Here is a 22733-nt window from a genome sequence, read left to right on the forward strand (position 1 = left end):
CACTCCGCTCTCCTGATGCTTTCCGCTCCCTTTTATTTCAGAGGTGGGACAGCAAACGACCAACAAAGATTTCAGAGTGGAAAAGGTAGTGCTTGATCTCCCTCTCTCTCTTTCTGCTTCCCTCCAAGATTAAAAGAGCCCAGCCACGTTTGTTTGTTTTGTTTTGGGTTTGTTTGTTGGTTTTTTTTTCTACTAAAGATGAGGGTGAAGTGCAAGTGAATCAAAGGACTCCATCAATGAAATACAAATACATGCAACCCGGAATGCTGCTGGAGGAAGTATCCCGGACAGTTTCCCATTAGAAATTCGCAGAGAAATCATTGTCTCTCTCTCTTTTCTTTTTTTTTTTTTCTTTTCCCTCTTTTTTTTTTTTTTTTTTTTTTTTCTCTTCGTCGTCATCTTTCTTCTTTTTGTCGCTATTCCAGACGTGGTTGTTAAACTCAAGTATCTGATGCAACGTGAAAGGAGGCCCGCCTCTCTTATCAAATTTCTTGTATTAAAGTGAACTTCGCAGAAAAAGGTCAGTTTCAAAACCTGTGAACTTCCCAGCTGCGCGTCTAGTTCCTCTAATTCTTTAAATAAGTATAATATCTCCCGTCAGTTTCTCCTCTCCCTCGTCTTTTTTTTTTCTTTTCCCTTTTTTTATTTAAAAAAAAAAAAAAAAAAAAAAAAGCAAAAGCGAGCGGGCCCGGTCACAGCCCCAGGGCGGCGGCGTGTTTCTTGGCCTTGAGGCGGAGGTCGGCGATGCTGGAATTCTTGCTGGTGGTCTTGGCGGCGGCGGCGGCGGCCACCACCGAGGCGGCGGAGGCGGACTCGGCCAGGGTGGCTAGTGGTAGCCCGAAGGGGGGAGCGGGGAACATCATGTAGGGTGCGTGGGCCAGGTGCGGGTGGAGGTGGTGGTGGGCGTGGGCCACGGCGCTGTCCAGCTGCAGCTGCGCCTGAACCTGCCGGGAGAAGGGGCGGGACGTGGCAGCCACCCACCCGCGACCCGTGGGGAGGGTTGGGGTGTCCCCCTTAAATCCCCCTTAATCCCCCCCACTCGCGTCCCGCCTCCCACTTGCCTGCTGGAAGGGCATCCGCAGCGCACCCACGTTCACGTACGGGGCCACCCGACAGGCTTCAAACTGGCTGGCGGCGCCGATCAGCACCCCTGAGGGAGGCAGCGGGGCGGTCAGCGGGGGCTTGACCCCACACACACACACACAACCCCCCATGCGTGGCCGACCCACCCGCGACACTCCCCACCACCCTCCCCAGTACCTTTGTGGAGTTGGTTTTCTTGCTTTCGGCATTTGGCTCTTCGGTTTTGGAACCAGACCTGCGGGGAGAAGGGACGGGGAGGACACGGGTGGGGGGGACACGGGCCGCGCTGCCACCGCCGCGAAGCGTCAGAAAAAATAAATTAAACCCACCGAGAATAATAATAATAATAATAATTTTAAAAGGCAGACAAAGAAACCCGGCTGCGGCACGGGCTGAGCTCCCTCCTCCCGGGCAGCCCCCGCTCATGAGCTCCGAAACGCAAAAGGCAAGGGGGGAGGGGGGGAAGAAAAAAAAAAAAAGTCAAAATACACAGAAAAAAAAAAAAAATCGACGTTGGCGAAGTGCTCCTTCCAGAGAAATGACTTTCTGAGTCCCAGGTTCGTCTTTCCACATCAGGGTCCCAAAAGACCGAAATCGCCCCCTGATATCTAATACTGACTGGCGATAATGGATCTTTGCACTGTCAGGCCTGAGAAGATCGTGCTCATTAATAAATAAATTAATTAGCTTTATCTTCAAGAAAAACTAAACACCGAAGAGTGTTTAGACTCACCTTTTTTTTTTTTTTTTTTGGGGGGGGGTGTTAATTACTGTCATAAAAGCTTCGCTACAAAGAAGTTTAGAATTTCTCTGTTCCTCTGTGCAGTGGAGGGTAGCACAGAAGCGGAATAATTGTCTCATTATCATGATAATCTAATTTGCTCCCACAGAGAAGGCTGCGCGTTAGACATGAACATACTTTTAATACGGGAAATGGAACTGTTGAAATAAATTTCCAGAATAAAGTTCTGCTCGCTTAGAGGAGAGAGGGGAGGGAGGGAAGGAGGGAGAGCGCGTCTTAAAACATTCCTGTTTAAAGACAGACCTCTGCACCGCATCTCAGAAGCCACAGCCACCGAGCAATCCTTTCCCCGCGGCCAAAAAAAACCCCAAAAATGTCTTTTTTGAGGTCTTACTTGAGGAGACAAATATAAATGTGAATTTCCCCCGCCCTGTCATTGACTTCAGCCAAGCAAAATCTGCCCAACAGCCATGTTCGCCCTCAGCCTCCCGTGGAAACGCACATTCCATAATTTACAAATTAGTGCAGATGCGAGGCGAAATATTATTGCAAAGCGTTTTCCGGAACGCTTTAAAGGGAATGGCTTTAATCTATGTAAATCTCTAAAAGTTATTATGCACCCTGCGATTTGGCATAATGGGAGCGCGGATTATGCGCCGCCGCCGCCGCGTTTCTTTGTCGAGCAAACAGCCAGCAGAAGGAAGCACCTCCCTTTTACATTTTTCATAGCCAAGTTGAAACCCTGCAACTTTGTTTTGCTTTGCTTAAGATTTGCTGCGCGTAAATAGGCGCCCGCCTCGGCGGAAAAACGGGGCAGCGGGAAAATGAAGGCTCCTTTATATATATATATTTTTTGTTTGTTTGTTTTTAATTTTTTTTTCTTTTTCTGTGTGGGTCAGGCTGTGATGACAAAAGCTGCTTATTACTACTTTTTCGGTTCAACGTGAGTGCTCTGTCGCTGTCCTCACCCTGGTACAAGATGCAGGGAAACCCCCCAAGGATTGTGCGCGTAGTTGGGTGCAGATGGTGGCCTACGAGCACAAAGATTGAGGGGGAGTATCTGTTACAGCAAGACTTTCTAGCAGCTGCAGATGTGAGGGGCCTAAAACTACTCCATGTGTTCAAACAAATAATGACCATCATTTTCTCTTCTTTTATTATTAGAACGGAAATAAACCGGAGCAGCTACATTTGTTCTCATTTGAGGAGTTCCCGTCCTCCCCAGCCGGGCAAAGCCCGGAGCCTTCCTCACTCTTCATCACATCCCGACCAAACTCCCAGAAATCAGCCCAGGAACCGATTTGGCAAAACTTTGGAAGGGCAGCCCGAGGTTAAACGCGCAGGTTAAAAAAAAAAAAAAAAAAAAAAAAAAAAAAAAATTCAAAGGAAGCTGTGGCTTCTCGGTACGGGAGAACGCTTAAAATAGCCTGGTTTTATCCCAGACTTTTGTATTTCATAAATCCGAACAAAGCCGGTCTGTGCACTTCGCTCCATTTTCGTGTCGCTTCCCTCAAGATTTAAGAACTACGACGAGAAACGGACTGTAAATCTGTATTTTTTTTTTTCCACTTAGCAGTTTCTAATTTAGTTTATGGTCACTACATCTATAAAGTTAATTAGTACGTCCGCCCGGTAAACCCTGCGCCAGGAGCAGCCCGGAGAGGGACCGCAGCCCACGCCAACAAAATCGCCATTGTAGCTCTCACGATGAAATAAACGCAGAAATTAAATAAAACATGACAAAGCGAGGAGCAGGGGACTTAAACCCCCCAGAAAGCCCGGGGGATTGGGGATGGGGGGTGATTTTACAAGATTTGCCGGGTGCAGCCTGTGGCAGGGGACGGGCCACCACCGGGTTTTACCGAGCTGGCCCCTTCCACCGTGCTGACAGCCCCACGCACACGGGCACCCACGCACGGCCTTGGCTACCTGCACCCTGGCCTCCGATAGCCCCAGCCGCTGGCTCAGCTCCTCCCGCATGAACGCGTCCGGGTAGTGGGTCTCGTCGAAAAGCCTTTCCAGCTCGTTCAGCTGCTCCAGGGTGAAATTCGTCCGGCTCCTCCTCTGCTTGATTTTCGTCTGCCCTTCGTCTTCCATCGCTTTCGCATCCTCCTTGCGCTCCTTCAGCTCTGGGGAGACTGGGCACGACACGGGCGGTCAGACAGACCGACACGGGGGACCGCGGCGGTGCCAGCCCCGGGGCGGGAAGCGGGGACACCGGGGCTCCCCCCCAGCCCGCCGCTCCCCTCCGCGACGCGGGTGCTCGGAGAGGGAGGGGGGGAGAACCGGGCAACCGCCCCCACCCACCCCCCCCGGGGGGACTGGAGCAACCGGGAGCGGGGCCTGTGGCTCCCGGAGCCGCGCTAGGCCCGCCTCGGCCGCTGCTTTTCCGGGCCCCGCCGCTCGGCTCCGGTAACGGCTGGCGGTGGGGAACGGAGCCCGGCGGGCCGCCAGCCCGCAGCCCGCCCGCACCGGTGGGCTCCAGCCCCGGGGAAAGGAGGGGGGGGTGTGGGGGATGCGCAGCAACAGGTCCCCGGTACGCTCCGCCGGTCACCGCGGCCCCTCCGCACCTCGCTTTCTCCCGGGGATTTTGTTTTCGTTGGCTCTGCGCGGACATCCCCCCCTTCCGCGGGATTTCCGCGCCGCGGAGCTGCCCACCCGGCCCTGCCCCGGTAACGGCTCCCCCCGCGCCCCATCGTTAACACAAATTCGTTTATTAGCCCGTTCCGGGGGATGCTCCCGGCCGCGCCGCGCTCCGCCGAGTGACGCTTGTCCGAACAAAAGGGCGGCAGTGAACCGCGGGGCCCCGCGCAGCGACGGGCCCTGCCCCGCCGCCGAGCGCGGAGATTCCGCGCTTCTCGCACCGCCGGCGCGGCCCGGCTGCCTTCCCGAGAGCGGCAAGGCGACCCCCGGTACAGGCACCGCGGCCATCTCCCCGGCGCGGAAAAAGCGCGGAATAACCGCGGGGCATTGCTGAAGAAAGCCGCGGGGCGCGGAGGCGGCGGGTTGAGCGTCCTGCGGCCCGGCCCCACGCGTGTCCGCGCTGCCGAGACCCGCGGGGGGGACGAAGGGGCCGGCGCGCCCGGGCTTTCGTTGGCAGCGCGGTTCTCCCGCGGGATGCTAAACGGTAGCGGATCGCCTTAGGAGCAAGTTAAACGCTTCTTTAAATATTTTAATATAAACTTCGAGGCCGGGCGCGGATTTCCCGTAATTGGGAAAACCCGGAAAGCCGCCCATCAGCGCCGACCGCAGCCTCCCCACGGGCGCTGCCGCTTTACCGAGCCCCTTCCACCCGCGCCCGCGGTGCGTCTCGCCCGGTGCGCGGCCATCGCCCGCTCCCGCCTCCGCTCCGCGCGTACCGACCGCGACGGGGTAAGGGAAGAAGTGGGGAGCCCCCGATGCCGCCGTTACCGTCGCTGAGCTTGGGGGTGGCCGCCTCGGCGGCTCTCTCGGCGGCGGCGTCGGGCTCCCGCGGCGGGGACCTCCCGCCTCCCACCCGCGCCGCGGGGCTGCCCGCTTCGTCTCGGCCCGGTTCCGCCGCGGCTCCGCCGGTCTCCCGCGGTCCGCGTAGGGGTCCGCTCTCCAGCACTTCGCGGTAGGTGATGAGCTCCTTCTTCTCCTTCGTTTTGGGATCAAACGACTTAGAGACAAACGCCGTCAGCTCCTCCATGGCCGCGGCTCAGGGGCGCGCTGCCCCGGTTCCCCGGGTGGGCATCCACGGGGGTGGGGGGGGGGGGTAGGGGGGGTGGCGGCGCCCCGGGGCCGTGCCGAGCCGAGCCGTACCGTGCCGCCCGACGTGGAGGGCTCTCGGGGTCTGATAGTGACGCCGCGATTGAAGTGGCACTATTTATACTTTGCAAAGCCTGCCCCTTGTTCCCGGCGAATTACCTCCCCTCGGAGCTCTGACTGGACCCCTTCTCCGCCGCCCGGCCGCGCCGCCCGCCGCGGGGCACTGCGGCCAGGCCACCCCCGGCCCACCCGCCCGCCGCCCGCTGCGCCCTAATTAATTTAATTAAGCGCGGGCCCGCGCTCGAGGTCCCGGGCGAGCGCGGCGCGGGAGAGGGGCCGGAGCTGCGGGGGAGTGGCCAAGGCGGGAGGGGGGGGCGCGCAGGCTCCGCGCCCGCGCACCGCCCCGCGGGGAGGGAGGAGGGGGGGGTGGTGGGTGTTGGGGAGGCCCCCGTGGGGTGCGGGGCCGAGGTAAGGGGCGCTTCCCCCGCCGGGAGCCGGCCCGTAACGGGCAGCGCCGGAGAACCGGCCCCGGGGGAGCAGCGGGGGAGCCGGAAAAGTTCCGCCGTGGACGCCCAAATCCACCAAAATAAATTACCGGCTAATTGACAGTGACAAATACAGCCGTATCATTAACGTTTTGTCGTACGGCGAATTGAGGCATCAGATTAGAGCGAATCACGCTATTTATTGCTAATATTGTTTTTCCTTTGTTGTTTAAATCCCATTAAGAGAGTACTTTTGTTGACAGAAGTCGTCTCTTTTACACCTTCGCTAGAATTCTAATAAATTATTCAAAATTGTTTAACTCTTCCTTATGTATTGATTTTTCATTTGACCTTTGGAGAGATGACTTTACATAAAAGAGCGTTTATTTACTCGGGCAGGTACGGAATTGGGGACGGAATTAGCATTTCTTCAGATCCAATTACACACGTCTCAGCCGCGATAGGCAACGATTTGCCGTTACCCCGTTTCAGGCAGCGGAGCGGGTCCCGCCGCCGGTGAAACCGGTCCCCGCTCCGCTCCGGGAGGCATTTTCGGGACGGGGGAGGGGGGGGATCGGACCCCGGGGTCCCGGGGGGAACGGACCGGCCCCGCGCTGCCGAGCGGGCAGATGCCGGTGTCAGCGGCTCTTCCGTCCTCATGTTTCGTTTTTCCACACGCAACACTTCGCCCATTCCCGTGGCGGGGAGCGTGTGCTCGGGAACTCGCGTTAAACTAACCGAATTCGTCAAAAGACGGAATTAAGTGGAGGATTCCAGCGTTTCGTTGCGTTTCTCGCCGTTGCCCGGGCGGAGGCTGAGCTCGGCCCGGTTTCTCCCCCTGCGGCCGGGGCGCTCCCTTCCCCGGGGCACAGCCCGGCCCCCGGCGCGGTGCCCACGCCACGGGGGCGGTTGTCAGTGCCAGGAAACACCGACTTGGAGCTAAAACGAGAAACCCTCCACGCCGCTGTCCCCGCCACCCGCGGGGGGAGCCGGACCGCAGCCTGCCGCCACCGGCACCGTGCCGCTTAAGCCGCTGCCGTTGTCTCCACGCTGCTCCCGCTGCAGACAACGCGCCGTGGGGCTGCTGCGCCCGCCCGTGGGCAGCGGGGGACCCCGGGACACCCGTGGGGCGTCAGGGGTGGGTGGAGGAGGGCGATCGCCCCGGCGGGGAGGTGAGCGCGCCGCATCGATTCCTCGGCGCTCGGCGGCGCTGCCTAGCCGCCTGGATGAGCTCGGCGGTGGTTTGGTGCTGCCTGCCCGCCGCCCAGGAAGGCGCTGAGCTCAAACCGGCAGTCGCGGCCCGGTGGCACCTTCGCTCCCGCGGCCTGGCCCGGCCCGGCCCGGCCGCTCCGCCGCCCAGGTAACGTGGTGGAGGGGTCTCGGCGGCGAGCCCACCCCCAGCAGCGACAAGGCAAGGGCGCCGTGAGCCGCCGCCGCGCCCTGCGGCCTGCTGTCGCTCCTGAGGGCCGTGGTGGCCGCCGGCTGTGGGCCGGGGTCAGGGTCAGGGGGGGTGGCGGGGCGGGAGCGGCGGCCTGCGGCCGGGCCGGTGTTGCCATGACGGCACCGGGGCCGCGGTGGAGCCCCGGGCCGGGCTCCCGGTGTGGAAACGCTGCGGGTTGTTTCCCCTCCCGGTGCGGGCAACGTGACCGGCTGCGGAGTGCGGGGCGGGGGGTGTGTGATAACCGCAGTCGTAAACGTGTCCATCTCTCCTAGGAGTAGTCTAGGAGTAGTCGGGGTGCGGGGGCAGAAGAGTATGGACCGGCTTGTGCGGGGTAGAGCCGGAGCAGCGCCCAGCAGCCGGCTGGGGAGCGGAGCCCAGCCCGGGGTGTGTTTCTTCCGACTCCAGGCGGGTTTCCCGGTGGCACGGAGCAGTAGGAGCTCTTCCCGGCCTTCCTCAAGTCTCCTTTTCCTCTTGCTGCCTACTAGCAGGGCCCAGCTGGTGTGAGTAGGGAGCGTGTAGTATCTGTGGTGGATGTCACTGTCCCTGTCACCTGCCGTTGGAATCCACTTTGTATTTTGATGCGTAGGATAAGAGAAAATTATTCGTGTAGAATCTTGCTTTCCCAGTTCTTGTCTGGGAAAATAGGGGTAAAGAAGGTGTACGATTGTTTTTTGGTTTTTTGTTTTTTTGGTTTTTTTTTTTTTTCTGTATCTGATGTGCTGTTTCTGGCAGCAGTCCTTTTAGGTATTTTAATTTTATTTATTTCACTTTAGGTATTTTCATTTTATATTTCTGCTAAATACAATTCTGGGTGCTACTTTTTTTTTTTTTTCCCAGTTATGAATGAAACTTATTTTGAACAGTTTTTCTGTTCTAATGGTGTGGGACAAATTTTAAACATCTTGGTTTTAGTGATTTAGCGTGGTCCTACACCCCATGAATGAGCTTAATTTAAAAGAAATACCAAAAGCTGCTTGATTTAAAAGAAATACCAAAAGTTCAGAAAAACTGAGTTGATCTGTAAGCATATTCTGGAAGTTAGGTACTTGGAAGAAATGCTGATTAATTAATGCCCTTAGCAAACTTACTTGAGTTGATCTAGAATAGGAATGTTTGTAGTTCTTGCTGCCTTCAAGTATGGAAAATGTAGTTATGTGGTGGAAGGTCAGTTTGTAGAATTAAGAATTAGTGGGCAAAAGGTGGCTTGGGGAGGTGGTCTCTTGGTAGATGAGCATCATCCAAAGGTTTGAGGTCTTGGTTCAATTCTCCACTTTGCTGTTGGTGTTCTGGACGACTGTGGGCATGTGATGTCTCCCTGAGCCTAGTTTCTCCTGCGCTTTGAAATCTGAAGATTTGAAGCTGAATTAAGGAATATTATTATTACAAATGAATTGTTCATTCATGATTTTGAACCGAGGCAAACTTTCTTCAAGTGCAAAATTAATGATTTTGGAAAAACACCATTGATACAGTTCTCAATGAGGACATCTTCTACATAACCAGAAGATGGTGGTGTCCTGGGATGTTTGGTGTCTGTGGATTCCTGTTCCTATGGGAGAGATTGTAAGAAAGGAACTGAATTCCTGTAACCCTTTATTCTCTAGACTTTGTTCTGAGGTGACCCGTTATGGCAGTGGTCTTGGTAGATGCGCTTCAGGTGTTCTTCCTGTAGTGGTTTGGAAACTTGGCTAAGGGAAAGAGGCCCCACTGGATAAATATATAAAATCAACAAGTCACGTTGCTGCCCTCATACGAACAACCACCTTGTTGTCTTTTCTAATCAAATCTCTTCCTCTACTGAGAGTGGTTTTTCCGAATTGCAGAGCATGGACAGTTTCCACATAACTACAAGCTCAGCGGAGGAAGATCCAAAGACAGTCTTTGATCTGCACACACTGTCTGAGAGGGACTTCTACCTGCTGCCTGTTTGTGGCTTCCCCTTTTTGGGGAGCAGCGTTGCCATTAGTAACAGCCTGACTCCTACTTATTAGCTAGTGAGCGTGTTTGTCGAGGACTTAGAAGAAATTTTACTCCAGGTAGCCTTGTTTCCTGGCTGAAGCTTGAGTAGCATCTCATCCTGACTTGTGGATTCTCTTCTGTAGATGAACTTGCACAGTTCAGCAGGGAAGAAGGCGATACCGAGACGGTCGCAGTATATTTGCTGTCAATGCCCTTCTCATCAATTATAATTTCTTAAAGGATCTTGTTTGTAGAGGTGCTGCATAAACAGTGCAGGTGGTTAGTGATTATTGCAAGTTGGTTATGATCAAAGTTTCTTAGTAACTAACAAACGTAATTTGGATTTGATGCTGAACAAATGTGGAGGTTATTTTGTCTTCCTCACTTCTGGCTGATTATGGTAACTAAAGATTGCACTGTTTAATTGGCTGCTGTGCTCAAGGTGTAGGCTACTGCAGTGATGCTTACTGGATAACAGCCTCTGATTAAAAACAACTAAATGATATTACTTTCTTACAGTCTACAGTAAATACAGTAATAATTTGAAACTCACATTTGAAAACATGTATTGCACAGTTGAAGCGATTCTAACATCTATGAAACAGGATTGAACAAGGTCAGATCAATGAGTGTATACTTCTTGCTATATTTTATAGTGTGCCTTACTCTCTTTGAATAGATTTTTCGAGAGAAGTCTGCCCATTTCCTATGTCGTCTATTTGTTCTTTACATTTTTAAATGCAGGGTGGGAGGTGACTTACCTGTTTGCAGGTGAGCTTGATAGCACTGTATAACTTTGCCAAATGGAAATAGTTGGTTTGAAATTTTTGATGTTGGTGTTTTTCTTGGCAAAACATGTGTAGGAGAGTATGCACTTTGTTTTTGTTTCAACCAAAGTGTTGCAGCATCAGTTTTCATAAACAAGACTTAAACAAAAACTAACTGTTTAAAAAAAAAAAAGAACTGCTTGGAGACCTGTCTTTTAGATACTCCAACATGCCTGTGCTCCAGAACAGGGACTTACAATTTATCAGGTCTAGTTGTTAGTCATTGTCCTGAAAAGCTGTTCGATTTCAGACAAACTGCAAGCCTTCAAAATGTTGATGTTCACAGACATTCCCTAGAGCTTTCAAAACTACGTAAGTAGCTGATTAATTTGGTGATGTTATGCTCCAGCTCAGGCTTCAGCGGGAGTTTCCGTGTAGCTGCTGTGGGTCCTCATATCTCAAGACAGCATCTTCTGAATGCTCAGTGTTTGCTCTTTGCTCTAAACGCAGGAGTGGGAAAGGGAATATGCTGAGGGTGGTCGAGAAACACGTAGTGGGAAGGTTGAGACAGGGTGGTGGAGAAGAAGGAACCTCACTGACATGATAGTCAGGAGACTTGTCTCCCCACAGACACCTGGGATGTAACCCAGGTTCTAAGTTCACCTGAAACCATTCATCTGCTGTTGGTGCTTGTTAATGTCTTCCCTTTCCCCTCTTCTCATCCCAGAATTGTTCCATGGTCAGGATAAAAGCCTCTTGTGTCTTGCCAGGCAGCGAGAGCCACATCTTCCACAGTGCCTACACATAAAGAGGGGTTGGCAGAAGCGTGTTTCCTATTGCAAATACATATGGCTTAATGCTTCTGCCCAAGAAGTAAGGGTAAGGAGCCATCAAAATGGGATTCCTTATAGCTGTAAGGGTGAACTCTCTCACATCACTCTGTTAACTCTATGGTACAAGTCTTTGTGGTGGATCTACAGACTTCATATGGAAACAGGCAGGTGGGAAAACCCCACGAGATTCAGCATCTGGTGCCATGTAATGAGTCTTCATTTTTTCCATTTGCCTTTTCTTCCCCCCTCCTCATGATTTTGCTAATTAAGGTTCCCTGAGTGATCTTAGTTCTCCTCTGTGAGCTGTAGGTGCTATTATCCCGTCCTGTTTGTGGAAATGGTGTATGGACCACTGCTGACCCCCCAGACCGATTCCTCTGTCCATCAGTGATGTGATTGGTCAGTGCTGGCAATTTCCCAGGTCTGTTGAGGAGTAGGGGGGGAGTGGGCAGCAGGCAGGGAGAGAACTAACGTGTTCAAGGTCTTGATAATTGACTGCTCTGAAGTGCTTTGTTTATAAGAGGCGTCTTTACAGGAAAATGTGTGTCATGCGCTGAAGGGATGGTCTAAAGACCCTGGTGAAAGATAGTGCCTGTCAAAGTTGTCTGTCGCCTGTGTGCTTCCAAGGTATCCCCCTAGGAGACAGCTACTAGGACTCAGCTGCACAAATTGTTCCCGGATCAACCCTTTGCTTCTGGCAACCTCCTTTTCCAGTGGGAACTCTGGAACATGCAGGGCATCAGTCACCCGGCTGCCGTTGTCCTGTAGCTCATCCATGATAAATCCAGAGCTCCTGGAGCTCCTGAGGTTCAAGTATGTGCCTGTATGCTGTAGGGCTTGTCCCCTAATAGAGAAGGGCTGCTTCTTTGGTCCCAAAGACACAAAAAATTGAGATTTACATAATATGTTTCACTAGTTTTGTGTGCTGCTTAATCCAGTTATATGTCCAAATGAAGAAGAAAGCTGATGGCAAAAAAAGGAAGCTAAACATCAGGCCATATATATGTTGAGGTACGATGTTCTGGCTCATAATGATACCCACATCAAGTGGCGAATATCTTGGCAGAAATGTCTTTGTACTCTTTGTTTCTCTGGTCTCTTTCATTAATCTTGCTGTCATAAGCTGTGGTCTGTGAGCTTTTAACTTAAAATCTGTGTGTTGTAGTTTCATCTTTCTAAGCAGTTCCGCTTATTTTAAGTTTGAGATTCAGGTTCATGTTCATTTGAAGATTGTTCCATCAGTATATATTTGAAGAGCATTATTTTACTGTTCAATAACTGTTAGTAGCTTGGAGCTCTGTAAATCACTTACTATGAGGGGGAAAAAAAAATAAAATGACTGCACAAGATGGTGTGTTGATATAAATTGGCATTCCTCTACAGAATTGTAAAGTCATAGTTCCTTAAATGAGATAAAATAGTCTGTAAAGTACTGCCTATGTCTTTTTCAAAATCTGTGCAGAATAACTTTAATAAGATGGTAGAAAAAACTTCATTTAAAAAAGAAATTCTCTTGCATAACAGTTCATCCTCCTAAATGCTGTTTTAGGTGCACGGAGATTTGCTGTTTTAAGTTGAATATGTCAAAAATGCTTTGTTTAGATTATTAGGACCAGTTCTAAAGTGCTGAAGACAGAAACTCTTGAGCAGAGAAGTACGTATACAGAGGGGTTTATTGCAGCAGAGCTTAGTAACGGCTAATTTGTAGGCACTCGTGGCTGCAGGAGTGGAACCGATAGCTGCGGGTTGTGTGACAAAGAGCTGTCTGCAATCCACAGAGATTTGGCTACACAGGGATGAGTTTACGTAGCTACTGTTTGGATTGTGGCAGTAACTGAACTCTAGTGAACATCAAAGAAAATCCAGATACTTAAGGGACTTTCTTGTATTTTGCATTAAACAGCTGTTGGGTAAAAATATGGCAACTCTCCTTGAAGTAGATGCTGGGTCCAGAACTTGGCACGTCCTGGGAGGATGTCGCTTTGACTCTAGACTTGGGCTTGCTGTGGCTTCCTCACCCTGGCTCCAGGGCTTTGGCAGGCCTTAGGATGATCTTAAGCAGCGTGGGAGGAGCATGTCTCAATTTGACAAGCAAACCTGCATCTCTGATATAGTCTTTAAATTCTGGCAAATGCGCTTTGGCTCTATATTTATTGTACTTTGAAGGTAGGTGGTACCTGAGAGGCTCCTGTGGGAAAGTTGGTCACAGTACATTGACGTTGCAAGTCCCACGCCTGCTTGGGTGTTTACATATACCAGGGTAGGATTCTAGTGAGTACAATCCTGTGCAAAACAGTTTTAGCTGTCTTGGGAACTTGGGGGTGAAAATGTAGGTTTAAGAGACTTTGTCTGTGGAACTAAACGTGTTTTTTGCTGAGTCGTGCATTTTGACCCAAGGGCCTAGTGTAATCAAGACTTATATTTGCATGTAAACCTTTTGTGAATTTAAGCATAAACATACTTAATGGTGAATTTCTCTTTCATTCTGTTTTCAGTCTCTGCCCTGGAGATTAGGGTCTGCTGCCTGGGTGGTCAAAGGTGTGAGAAAGGGCAAAAGTTTGTGTGCAGAAAATGAACAAGTTCAACTTGTTTATGCTAGAAGGATGAGGACCTGTAATATTTCAGTGTTGGTTAAAGACAGGTGATATTGTGACAAAATATAGCCGTGATCTAGCTGTTGATGTGAATGTTAAAGAATGACGAGTTCCTGTTTTCCCAGTGCTGAAGTCACCAGGGAGCCTTGAAATCCCAGTTTGCTCTTGGGAGGAGGAGCTGTTACTAACCATTAGCTGACGTGTGTGTGAACAAGAGGGGTCTTGGTGGATAGGGCTGATACTGCTGGGACAGAAAAATGGTTTTAAAGCACTATGCGCTTTTTGCAGCCTGGAAAGTCAAGAAATTCTTTAATTGTGAAGCAGTGGAACTGATCTCTTGGAAGTTCCGAATGAAGAGGGTAGTCTTTGCAACAATTCATAAATGGCAGGCTTCCCCACCTCCCACTCAAATTTTTATCAAAGAAAATTTTTTAAAATTCAAAAATTTTTATCTGTGAACTTTGTCCACGTAAACACACTGGCAATCAGGAAACATTAATTTAGTATTTATAGGTCTGATTTTGGAATAAAGCAATTTAAAGTTGAGTGGATCTAAACTGAGAATCAAAATCAACCTAACTCTAGTTTAAATTAATTTTAAAATAACTTCCTAGAATTTTTTTCTCAGTGCATGTTTTAATTATGACAACTAGGACAAAAAAGTATGTTATTTTAATTGCACGACCAAAACCACATGAAGTGACTCACATCAGTCACTGAAATCGACTGTGTTCTATTGATTGTGCAACTATTGTGGATCTTCATTTATATCTGTTAATTAAACATATTAAAGATGTACTACTGATTGCGTAGCGTCTTAAAGTGAAATATCAGGTATTAGAAGTATCTTATACATTACTCCCCAAATTTCTCAGAAATTAATATCTAAGGCAAAAATGTAAAAATAAGCTAAAATGAAAATATGTTCTGATGTAGAAATTTGATTGCTGCATTTGTGAAAATTTACAACAAATAGTTGATACCATAATAAAATAATTCAGATTTGCTGATAGTGTGAATTTGAAGTTACTTAATAACATGAATTTGTTGACAACTTACATTAAAATCGATTTTTAATTTTTGCATGCAAACCAAATTTTCTGTTTACATGATGACTTTAAAATGGTATCATGATATGTTTGTTTATATATGCATACACACTATTTTTTTTTATACCTATAACAACATAATGTAGACACGAGACTTTCTTACAGTTTAGAATTTCTGTTTTTACATAGTTTAAAAATGGGACGTCGCTCCTCGGACACAGAAGAAGAGAACAGAAGCAGAAGGAAAAAGAAACACCGCAGGCGTTCGTCTTCAAGTAGCTCCTCAGACAGCAGAACATACAGCCGTAAAAAATCTGGGAGGAAGTCGAGGTCAAGGTCGCGGTCTCGAGATCTCCAGTCTCGTTCACATTCTTATGAGAAAAGGTGCATTTGTAGTAATTTACTGTCTGTCGCGGTTGTTTACGAATCAAGCTCTTTCATATTATGGCAGAAAGCTAGAAGTGTTTGAATCCCATGTCTAGTCAGTTCTAGGTTGGAATTTTATAGCAAGGATTGTTTGGAATCTTGGAAGATGTGGCAATATTTTCAGTTACATTTAAAGAAAAAAGCCAAAACCACCACCAAAAAACTTGAAACACCTTCCCCCCCTTCCAAGAATACAAAACCGGTGTATATGCAGATCCAGAGGTACCTTCCTTATTAAAACAGACAAAAACCAGCCACGTGAAATAACTCTTCCTTTCTCTTCCTTCCAAATAATTAATCTGAAATATATTCATATATTAATGCCAGTTAGTAAAGTAGTTTCATTCAACTAGTTATAGACTGTTCTTTGTTACTCTTTTTCCTGTTGTTATAAACCAAGTAGGTCTTTCCAGCCAGCGGGGTAGACTGTCTCAATTGAAAGACTTGGGGTGATTTTACAGTAGGTCTATACATTTGCTGCAACAGCTAGTTTTCACTGTTTTTCTTGTTATTTTTGAAATGTACAGAATCCAGTAGCCAGCTGGGTGTTTAGAACACTGATCATGTGGCTATATCTACCAATTTTTTCTTGACCTAACACTCTTATTTCCTTCATTAGAAGCCCCTTTCAGTACCTGACCTTTTTAGATCGGGGCGCTATCCTGGCTGTGTGTCAGGGTGACTCCAGGTGATCCAGGTGATCCACGAACAAGTGGTCAGTTGATTAGTAAGTGGAGCTGGAAAATACTCATAGTGTCTACCCGCCCTGCAAATATATTAGAAACTGCTCCTCGTAAACCTTTCTTTAGTTGACAGAAGAGTGTGTCAATGAGGGGCAAGTTGGCTGATTGTGGCGGTTTCTTATTTATTTCCATCTCCTCTTTCTTCTGTTCCTGCTTAGGATCTACATACAGCCCTTAGGGGACAGTGAGATGACATGGGCTTCGATGCCAACAATATGCTGATGACATGCAGCTTTATGAATCTCTTTAGTCCAGTGCAGGCATGGCTAGCTCGCAGATAAAAACAGACCTTGAAGGGAGATTAGAGTCTGGACGAAGACCAGTTGACTTAAATTGAATCCAGAAAAGACGAAAGTGTCTGCTTTTAGGATCTGGCTGGCACCTTTGCTTTGCCCTTAGTTTAGGGCATTTGCTTCTGGCAGTTAAGTCGCTACGACACGCTGGGGTCCTGCTGGATTTGTCCCTGACCCTTAAGAATCAAAAGTAGCAGTTACTAAGATTACTGTTGTTGTTCTTTATTTAGCAGGAACACTGCATTCCTTTTTCAGATAAAGACCTGTTTTTTAGTAGTTAACCTATATATCTTTTCCAGTTTGGACTACTGCAGCACTACTTGTACCTAATACAGCACCTTTTCCCTTACACTAGATAAGAACATACCACACTGACTACATCCCGAAGTACAGAAGTGTTTCTTTGTGGTGTTATATTTTAATATTAATCAACAATAAAGGCCAAAAATAAGGAGGTTCTCATAAGGATTGTAATTGTGATTTAGTTAGCTGTTTGAGAGATGGAGAGGAAATTTTAAGATTAAGACTTGGCAGGTATCCCTCGCCTCAGTTTTGGGATTAGTTGGTTTAATTTATGTATTTAGTATCTGTTCTTTCTCCTTTCTCCTTTGTGTATAAGAATTTATTATTTGAATAAATGAAATGGGGAGGTTGGGTGGGAGGGGGAAAAGGAAGATACCTTTCTGACTCCTGACTGAACTCAGAGAAGACTTCCAGGCTCAAATGGAATAAATTAATGCTGATTATTTGATTACTAATAGTACTGAAAAAGTCTGTCTGCATCGGAGCAGAACAAAGATTGCGTGTTATGAAAGTTGAGGTAACAAATCTGTAAGGTTACATAAATACAAAATATTTTTAGGTGTGCATAATTTAAAATACGTTTTGATGTTCACATTTTACGTATGTACATTGTGTGAGCGGCAATAATTACATACAGTAGCAACGCAGAAGTTAATGTTTTAGGAATTTCATTTTTAGCGCCAGAGTTGTAGTCCTTATCCCCTGCGATGTATTGCTGTGTAAATCCTGCTGAAAATGTTGGTTCTAAATGGTTCTCCAACCTTAGATTTGGCAAAGAGGCAGTGAGTTCCAATGAGCTGGTCATGGGACTAAAACCCATTGAGAGCTGGGTTGTGTTCCTGGCTTTCCCCTTGAGGTATTGCATGGTTTTAGGCAAATCAGTTAACTTCTGTTTCTCTGTCTACCCTTTCTCTGTCTTAGGATGTATATTTTAGAACATAAACTCTTTGAGACAGGCATTGCCCACGTGTCTGTAAATTACTTTTTACAGCCTAATAGTGGTATTTGAGGCTGCTACAACATAATACAAAAAACACAGGTTTGTATGTCCCTTTTAAGTAAACAGGGTTTTTATTCTGTGTTGTTGTTTTTTTCTTTTTAGAAGCAGTAGCATACTAATAGCATGGTTTTGTTTTAGACGCAGACACAGATCGAGCAGTAGTTCTTCATATGGTTCTAGAAGAAAACGCAGTCGTAGCCGATCAAGGGGCAGAGGCAAATCCTACAGGTCTCAAAGATCAAGATCAAAAAGTAGAACAAGAAGGTAAGACTCTTTTCTAGGAAAAAGAATTATTATTTCTACTGTAAAAACATTCATTTAAAATCTCCATATAGTTACTGAGTTTGGAATATACTAGAAATAATGGTTGCAAGTGATCGTCTAAACTGCACGTCGCTTGAAACTCTTCCTAATTTGAGATCTCTGTGCTGTGCTTTTGATGTACTAAATCTTTAAATTACACTGGTGGAACAGTTGCTTTTGAAGATAAGTTACATGTTTTGCATTTGACCAAGTGCAAAAAACGTTAATGAAGTCACCTTGGTTTAACTGTAATCATCTGAAAACTTCTTGTGGATTTTTTTTGATTGCTGATTTCCATAACTCCCATGCATAACATTGGCCCCCTGAAGATCAGACTAAACTGTTATTTTTCTCATCTGTATTTCCCTTGGAAAGAGATGAGTATTTAGTTATGCAATTTTTTCTTAATATTTAAAGATATTGATGGTGCTGAAATTTTTCATAAATTGGATTGTGACAAATTTTTTGAATAATAAACGTAATTTAAATATTTAAATCTTAATCAGATGTTGCAAATTGTATCATAAAATCTGCTTCATGCTTTTGTAATTAAAAGCAGCTCAATTTTTGTGTGTTTTAAATAAAGTTTATCCCTGGATATCAGAATTACTGTTAGCATTTTCCATTGAATTTAAATAAATTATTGAGTGTATCAGGCAGATCAAAGCTCTTTTGGTATGTGTTTACAGATCTTCAGCCAGGTGATTTTGTGTACCTGCACTAAGAATTTAGTAAAACGTGTTATTTTCATATACCAAATCAGTAGAGCTGTTGCCTCTAAATGTTGAAAAATTGTTGTCAAAAGACGTGAACATTTCACTTTCTCTTATTTGTATTCTCTCATGACTTATTCACAGCTGTTCATTATAATAGTTGCCTGGACACTTATTGCTACAGTCCCTTTGTAGTAGCAATTTGGTTATTTAAACTGTCTGATCTCTCTTTGACTATACTTACCATCTGAGCTGTAGACCCCAGATAAGCTACTGCGCTGTGTGTAGAAATATTCCTGTAAATATCCACTGTTTTGCTACAAAATCAGTTTTAAAATGAGGAAATGTCAAAAGAATAAGGTGAAAATGAAGGTGTTTTTTAGTATGTCACATACTCAGCATTAGGAAGTATGATAACCTGATTTAAAGAGCTCATTTTGATTGTAATAAGTATAAATTGCAGGTCTCATTAGACATAGTCTAATGGGCATCTTTTCCAAGGGGTTTACTGATGTTAATTGTCATTGTAGCAATATATGGAAATTATGCACCTAAAAACTTTAAAAACATGACTAGTGTTTGTTTCATTTTGTGCTAGGAAATACTGTGTATAAAATATTTTATACATAAAAAATATACTAGCTTTTCAGTGCTATAGCTACAGAGGTATAGCTGCACATCACTTTAAATGATGTTACTATTCAGAGACGTGGTTCTTCAGGCAAAATATGTATAAATAACATCCTAAATTATAACAGAAGAGTCTTTTGGCATGTTAAAAGCATAAAACTAAAACGTTAAAAGCATAAAAGTAAACCCAACAGGACACGCTGAATCCTTATTGTAATTTTTTCTAAGTCTGCTCTCTGCTGTAACGTTACACTCAGAAGCCATGGATTAATCTTATTTCTGGAGAAGAGTTAAATAGGTTGCAGAAAGCTGCTACTAGAGGCCTGTGTTTTCCCTGTTTGTTAGTGTTGAGGCAGTTGCAGCAATGCTAAATAGTTCTGCTCTGTGCTATCTCAAAACCTGTCTTGTGCACTCAATCGAAGCTATGAGCAGCTTTCCTGAGAGGACTGAGGACATTATGATTCTTCAGGCTGGAAAAGAGATTGTGGGGGAAAGAGGGAATATGATGGAGGGGTATAAAAAAAAAAAAAAAGGGTGTGAAAAGATGATTAAGGAATGAGTGTTTGCGATCTCCTCCAGTGTAAGACCTGGGGCAGGCATGAAGTGATCGAAGTCAGCTGGTGGCAGATCCTCAGATCCTACTCAAACAAAAGGAGATGGTTCTTCTGTATCACATAATTAAGCTGTGGAACCCTTGCTGTTGGAGATTGTGGCTACCAGCAGTTGAAATGAATTAAAAAAGCAGTCAGGCAAGAAAAAAATCCATCCAAAGCTGTTAAATGCGAAGGGACAGTATTTGTCTTAGGATATGTGTGTATTTGTAGTGCTAAACTGGAATTTTCATAAGAATTTGACATCTGTAATTCATTAATTTTTTTTGCTTGGGGTGGGACATCTTATTTTCATATGACTTTTAGAGGTAAGTATTGAGGGAAACACTGATGTAAATAATCTAATAAAATGCTCAGAAGTAACCACCTTGGGTTAGTGTAGTGAAGAGCGTGTTACCCACTGAAGTGTTCTTGCTGATCTCCAGCTTCTGAATTGCCAGTGGCAGGGAGCTACATCTACTGACCTGCCTAGGAAGCAGCAATATGAGATGGAGCAATAAAGTGAAGATCATCTCTATGCTACTTGTATTTGCAGCGTTACTGCTGTACCTTCAGAGTACCACCTTTAGGGCTTGAGCAACTCTGATTTTATTTTTTTTCCCCCAGTGGGAATGGGACTGAGACTAGAAGACTCGTTTCGTATTGGAAGTTAAGATCCATTACATGCTATCTTTAAACCACTGGATTTGTTTTTGTTGTAAGTCACGCAGATGACACAAATTCTGTATCCCATAATGTCTTCTCTCCCCACGGTCCCCCGTCAAATTAAGATAGTTTGTTTTTCAAGGTAGTGAAAACGTTGGTGTTTTCACAATATGGCTGTAATGTAATTTTTTTTTAATAACTTCTCTAACATAGGTGTTTTATTTGAGTGAATGATTTACAGAGCTCCAACTGTGTAAAATACCGAAATGCCAAGTTTTAATTTGAAAAGTTAGATTTTTACAAGGACATGTTTTAAAAATATTTTGAGTAGGTATTATTTGCAACCTAAAATGATTTATTTGTACTTTATTTTAGAAGAAAACTTGTGCATATCATAACTATTTTATTTTAGATGCATCTTTTAGAGTCAAAAAAGTGGGGCTTCCTAGTAATGCTATAAATTTAAAGCTGTCCTACAGCAAGATAGTACAATGCAAATGTGACTTAATAAGATCACAAACTGAATTTCAGCAAAACAACCAAGATTTACATTAAATTAGGAATTTTAAAACCGATTTAGTTTGTTTTACTGAGCATTTGCTTAATAACATTTCGCCTTCTTGCAATCTTTTTAAAGACAATAATTCGTCTGTGAAATGCAGGCACATCCTCGGTAGAAAAATTGAAAGCAACAGCTCACTTTCTGAAACCACACATACAGTGATATAAAGAAATATTTCAGCTCTACGAAATTTAATAAATCATCCCATTTCCTAATTTGATCATATTAGATGCTGATGTGGAAGAAGCATTTCAAATACCATCTCCTCATTAATATACATCAGTCTGGGGAATAGAATGGAATACTTATGCAGAGATGTCACAGTTACTGTTTCTTAGTTTACTAAGTGGAACAGGTTGATGTGATACTGGGTGCTATTTGTCAATGTCTTGCTAAAATGGTTTGGGTCGAGTTATGGAGTCCAGAAAGACGGCGGCTGATAAATCAAAAGTGGATTGAGTGGACAGGAGGCAGTGATTGATACTGTGACAGGATATGAAGAAAGGAATCTTGATACAAGCATGCATGATATTGAATATGAGAAGGAAAATGGCCCTGGAGTATGGATATTATTCAAGGAAATGAGAATAATAATATCATCTTGAAATTATTGCTGGGTGAAGATTAGGATAGTTCTTATTAGAATATTATGCTTCTCTGGAATAGAGAAACTCGGATTTCTTGTAATTTCTATGTGGCTAGAGTCTTGTTAATATTTTTAGAGTTCTCACTGCAATTGTTCTGCAAGTTAATTGTATGTGAAAATGCTTACTTTACATCAGAACTTGTAATGCAAATCTTTTAGTTCATGTAGCTTTAAATAGAATTAACCAAAATATTTATTCCTTGATCTCATACAATTCTGTGATTATAGAGTATTTCACTATAATTGCCTTTAAATATGCAAGTTTGTTTTTATTGTCTGCCAAGTGTTTTTGGCTTTTCCCTTTACATTAAACTGAAAACTGCTGCCTTGAAATATCTTTAACACAATTCACCTTAAAGATTGACATAACAACAGCTAGTACATCTGCACATATCTAAGAAGAGAAAATATGTGTAAAGTAATCCTGTTTGTAGAATTGATGCCTTTGGACTGTCAGTGAAGGAAGCGTTTGATCAGTGTGTTGGGGTGTTTTTTTTCCCAGTGTGTGTGGGGGTGCATAGTTACATTTTATTTCTTTACCATTTTGCCATTCTAATTGATTTAATATTGAAATGTGTGCAGTCCAGTGCCAGGGCAACCTACTTCTTGCAGGTGGCTTTGGAATAGACTTGGGTTTTGGTATGAAAAAGCAGCTTGTGGACCGAAGTTGCCATTATCCTAGCAGTGTAAACTAGAATTAACTTAGGTTCAACCCTCATAACTTGCCAGAATTCTTTGTGTTTAGCACTTAGAGTTTGTAATATTTAAAAACAGAGTCCTCTAGTCATGCAGAGAAGTGCAATGTGAAAAGGATCATTAAATAAATAACAGTAAAACCCCACTAATGTCTTTAAAACAGTGCCATGTTGGTATATACACTGAATAGTCAGGTTCACAGATTTAGCGATCGCTAACGATAGTGTCATTTGCATTGTCTGGTTTATGACACCCGGGGATAATGGAATTACAAGAAACTAAGTCCCTACCACCCCTCTCTAGATGCATTTTCAACACTGCTGCTTCAAACACAACCCTGGACAGTGCTTACCCTGGAGTTAGAGGTTCTTGCCATTGGGTTTGATCGGTTCCCGGAAAGGTCACGGCTTCGTTCAGACACGTATTCACGGCTGGGGCAAGCTCTAAGTCCTTGCTGTGTATTGGTTGTTTACCTGCACT

The 22733-nt window shown here is 45.6% G+C and overlaps 2 protein-coding genes across 2 annotated transcripts in view; one reads left to right on the plus strand and one right to left on the minus strand.

Annotated features, from left to right (window-relative positions):
* Nucleotides 1-333: 333 nt before the first annotated feature.
* Nucleotides 334-5495, minus strand: SHOX2 (SHOX homeobox 2). Its single transcript, XM_074878155.1, has 5 exons — nt 5237-5495; nt 3755-3963; nt 1261-1318; nt 1062-1150; nt 334-944 (listed from the first exon to the last, which is right to left on the minus strand). The coding sequence occupies exons 1-5, from the start codon at nt 5493-5495 to the stop codon at nt 693-695; spliced, it is 867 nt and encodes a 288-aa protein (XP_074734256.1). The 3' UTR covers nt 334-692.
* Nucleotides 5496-7265: 1770 nt separating this feature from the next.
* Nucleotides 7266-22733, plus strand: part of RSRC1 (arginine and serine rich coiled-coil 1) — a 174261-nt gene continuing 158793 nt past the window's right edge. Inside the window, exons 1-3 of the mRNA XM_074878222.1 lie at nt 7266-7399; nt 14872-15066; nt 17586-17711. Coding sequence (XP_074734323.1) covers nt 7266-7399; nt 14872-15066; nt 17586-17711 — 455 coding nt within the window. The remainder of the gene's footprint in view (nt 7400-14871; nt 15067-17585; nt 17712-22733) is intronic.

Source organism: Strix uralensis, chromosome 9, assembly GCF_047716275.1.
Source record: "Strix uralensis isolate ZFMK-TIS-50842 chromosome 9, bStrUra1, whole genome shotgun sequence".
Taxonomy (NCBI): domain Eukaryota; kingdom Metazoa; phylum Chordata; class Aves; order Strigiformes; family Strigidae; genus Strix; species Strix uralensis.

Excerpts from the sequence above, each read along its gene's own strand:
- SHOX2 (XM_074878155.1), bottom strand. The coding sequence starts at position 5,495 with ATGGAGGAGCTGACGGCGTTTGTCTCTAAGTCGTTTGATCCCAAAACG. Across the intron at positions 3,964-5,236 it reads CACCCCCAAGCTCAGCGACG|TCTCCCCAGAGCTGAAGGAG; the intron begins GTAACGGCGGCA and ends TGTCGTGCCCAG. Across the intron at positions 1,151-1,260 it reads AGAAAACCAACTCCACAAAG|GGGTGCTGATCGGCGCCGCC; the intron begins GTACTGGGGAGG and ends TGCCTCCCTCAG.